Raw genomic sequence first — 3,119 nt, 5'->3', positions numbered from 1 at the left:
TGGCATTATCATACCACTTGCACTTCTAGAAAGAATTACCCTACCAGAAAGTTTTTGTTTTGGAAACAATGTTTTTTTCAAAACCGAATTTGTAGCCCCTGAATCAACCAAGAATTCTATTTCCCTCCCCTGTATTGTCAACACTGTTGTAGGCAATTTTTTATACACATCTGATGAATACATAGCGTAAGTAGGCATTTTCTCTGCCAATTCCTTCTGTTCTATATGCTGTATTGCATCTAGTATGTTTTGCTTATTGTTTGGGGGTGGTGTAGATGTTTGTGGTATGCAGGAAAGCATGTCTTCATTGCAAGCATGTGTATCTTTGTGTGTGTGCATGTTACCCTCCTGAACAGGCGCACTCGTGTCATCCAGTCCGTTCATTCCACCCATCTTTCCATCCCCCACCGCCTGTCAATCTGCAAACTGCTGGGGGTCGTTGCGCTGTCCCTTGGACGAGTCCTTCTTGGGGTGGGGACATTCGTAGGCCCAATGCCCTTTCGCCACAGTTGTAGCAAGTGTCTTTGTCCACCATCGAGATATGTGCCACGGCCCCTGCCTCTGCTTCCTCTGCCTTTTCCTCTGCCTCTTCCACTTGGCCTGCCTCTGCCTTTTCCTCTGCCCGCATTCCTTCTTTCTTGAGACATTGCTGCCACAGTTTTTATGAGGGTTAACTGTGCAGCATCACTGTTTTGTTGTCTTTTCTTCTCCGTCTTTTCTCTTGTGCTGGTCAGGATTTTCTCAGCATGTCTAGCATGTCTAACAATCTCCACCAGGGCTGAATCGGGCAGTCCAATGCAGGTTTTGTCCACTTCAGCTCGTATGTCAGGGAGCAGCCCACTCAAAAACACGTTTTTGAAATGAGCTTCCCAAAGTTCAACCACTGCTCCGGCGGCAGTGGTGCGAGCGATGCCGTTGTGTCTATCAAAAGTCTCAGAAAGCCGGTGCTGGAAGTCCTCCACCGTCTCGCTTTTATACTGCTTGGTGTTTGTCACACGTGTCATGTCGATTCTGTCTGGAAACACGGTCTCTAGTCCGGTGGAGAGCTCATCCAGCAGGTCATTGTAGCCATCATTTGCTCTATTTGCGAGATTTGGATGGAGGAGGACTGGATCATCGGTCGGGTCTTCGGGGAGAAGGTGTCGGATCTTTGCATACTCCATAGGCCCCAGGTTTACCATCAGAAGACGTCGTATTTCTGGAACAGTGGGCAGAAAAGTCTCAATGAATGCCTGAAGGGCTATGGTAAATTGTGTACCAGAGTTTTTGCACGGGGGAAGGTGGCTTGTCGCTTGTTTAATGTCTAATTCAGTCCAGGCCCTATACACCAGGCCTATTCCCCCTGCTTGTGTAGGGACTTGAATCATGGGAAATGCATCAGCTTCATCTCCGTCCTCATCAGTTTCCTCTGTGAGGCCTTGGAATACTGGCAATCCAGCGGTCGCAGCTGCTTCAGTGCGGCGGAGGAGTGAGATGAGCTGTTCCCGTGCCCGATCGCCTCTCGTCTGTCGGGTCGTTGGTACCGTGGCTGCTCTCTTCCTCTTCCGTGCGGCGGGGATTGGGAACAGGGGTGGGATGTCCAAGACCGGATCCACGGTTTTCAAACTCGGATAGAGAGGAGAAAGTGTGCCAGTGACATTGTTCACCTCTTTTTCTTTTTTCTCTTTTTCTTTTTTCTCTTTTTTGTTAGTATCAGTCATGCTCAGAAGTGTCATCTGTTTCTGCAACTGTTTTCTCTCTCTGTTATCAGCTTCTTTCATCCACACATTAAAACATGCCTTATTATCCTCAATTTGCTCTAAGACCTCCGTTTTAATTGTTTTCTTCCCCTTCAATTTTTTCTCCTCTGTCTGTAGATCTAATTTTAGCATCCTGAGCTTCGCTACACTCAGGGAACCATTTGGCGGAAAGCCAATTTGGACCAATAAGATAGACACCGCAAACAATCCGGTCCATATTTATGAGTCATTTCATCCACTATGGGTCCAGTTGCATCACTGGAACGGGAAATTTCGTTTCCCATAATTGATTCTTGGACTTTATAGTATACTATGTCTTGCTCGATGTGATCGTCACCACACCGCGAGGTTATTTGTTCGGGAAACTTACGTGAAAACCCGTGTACAGCCCTGCGGACAAAATCAACTTAATAGTCAAATAACTTGACCTATTTAGTATGTTTTCGCCTTGTTGCAGTCTGTCTCTAAATAATCAAGAGGCTCTTCTAAAGAGTATAGACTATTTGTTTTTGTTCGGGAAACTTGTATGAAAAACCTGGTGCGACCCTGCAGTCAAAATCTCTTAAATAGTTAACTATTTAATTTACTCTGCAGTCCACCTCTTTAATCAAGAAACGTGCTATCAGTTTTGTAGATTAATACTTTAGGCCTTGCCTATTGTTCTGCCAGTTCTCTTACTGGTCTTGTCCGTCAATCAATTGTCTTATCACCATATGAGAATTCAATCATAAATATGTCCATATCTGCCAAAAGATGTCATTCATAACCTCAGTTATGTTTTTGTTACCCAAAATGACCCACAACACACATCTAAATACTCAGTCTCAAAAGTCAGAATAAGTTTCATTTGTTTGTATAACACAATACTAATGATTTTTGTAATTATTCATTTTGATATAATTGACCTGATATTGATTTTATAATCCAATTAAATTGTTTAATTTGGATCTTACCCGTGCTGCCAGAAATCTCTTCCTGTTCGTTTTACGGAGTGGAAAAACAGCTTGGAGTCCTCCGCGGTCCTGGCCTCCTTCTCTCTGAAATGTTTTATTTCGAGGTATAGAGGCAGGCTGATCGTTGATCTCCTGGTTTGCAAAACCCCAGGCCCACGGAGTCCTCCGTGCCGCTGTTCACAACCGTCCTGCCTTCGACAACGCCAAAATGTGGTGGAAGTTTTCTATGAAGCAGCAGAGTAAACAAATATCAATGATAAAAATGAAAACGAATAAAGACTGTTTGAGATATTAAACCAAAGTCTGGTCTTTGAGCATTTATTATATTTTGCAAAATATGAGAATACAGATTCAAAGGTACATGCAGTACAACTGAATGAGCATTACTAAACTAAAATCTAAACATCACATCATCATATAGTCAAAA

The 3,119-nt window shown here is 43.7% G+C and overlaps 1 protein-coding gene across 1 annotated transcript; it reads right to left on the bottom strand.

Moving 5' to 3' along the window:
- Positions 1-380: 380 nt before the first annotated feature.
- On the bottom strand, positions 381-2,910 carry LOC120575301. Its single transcript, XM_039826022.1, has 2 exons — positions 2,693-2,910; positions 381-1,605 (listed from the first exon to the last, which is right to left on the bottom strand). Exon 2 carries the CDS (start codon positions 1,365-1,367, stop codon positions 381-383), a length of 987 nt encoding a protein of 328 aa, XP_039681956.1. The 5' UTR covers positions 1,368-1,605; positions 2,693-2,910.
- Between the last annotated feature and the right edge of the window lie 209 nt (positions 2,911-3,119).

This window comes from Perca fluviatilis, chromosome 15, assembly GCF_010015445.1.
Source record: "Perca fluviatilis chromosome 15, GENO_Pfluv_1.0, whole genome shotgun sequence".
Taxonomy (NCBI): Eukaryota; Metazoa; Chordata; class Actinopteri; order Perciformes; family Percidae; genus Perca; species Perca fluviatilis.
This window is presented reverse-complemented; position numbering and strand designations above follow the sequence as displayed.

Excerpts from the sequence above, each read along its gene's own strand:
- LOC120575301 (XM_039826022.1), bottom strand. The coding sequence starts at position 1,367 with ATGATTCAAGTCCCTACACAAGCAGGGGGAATAGGCCTGGTGTATAGG.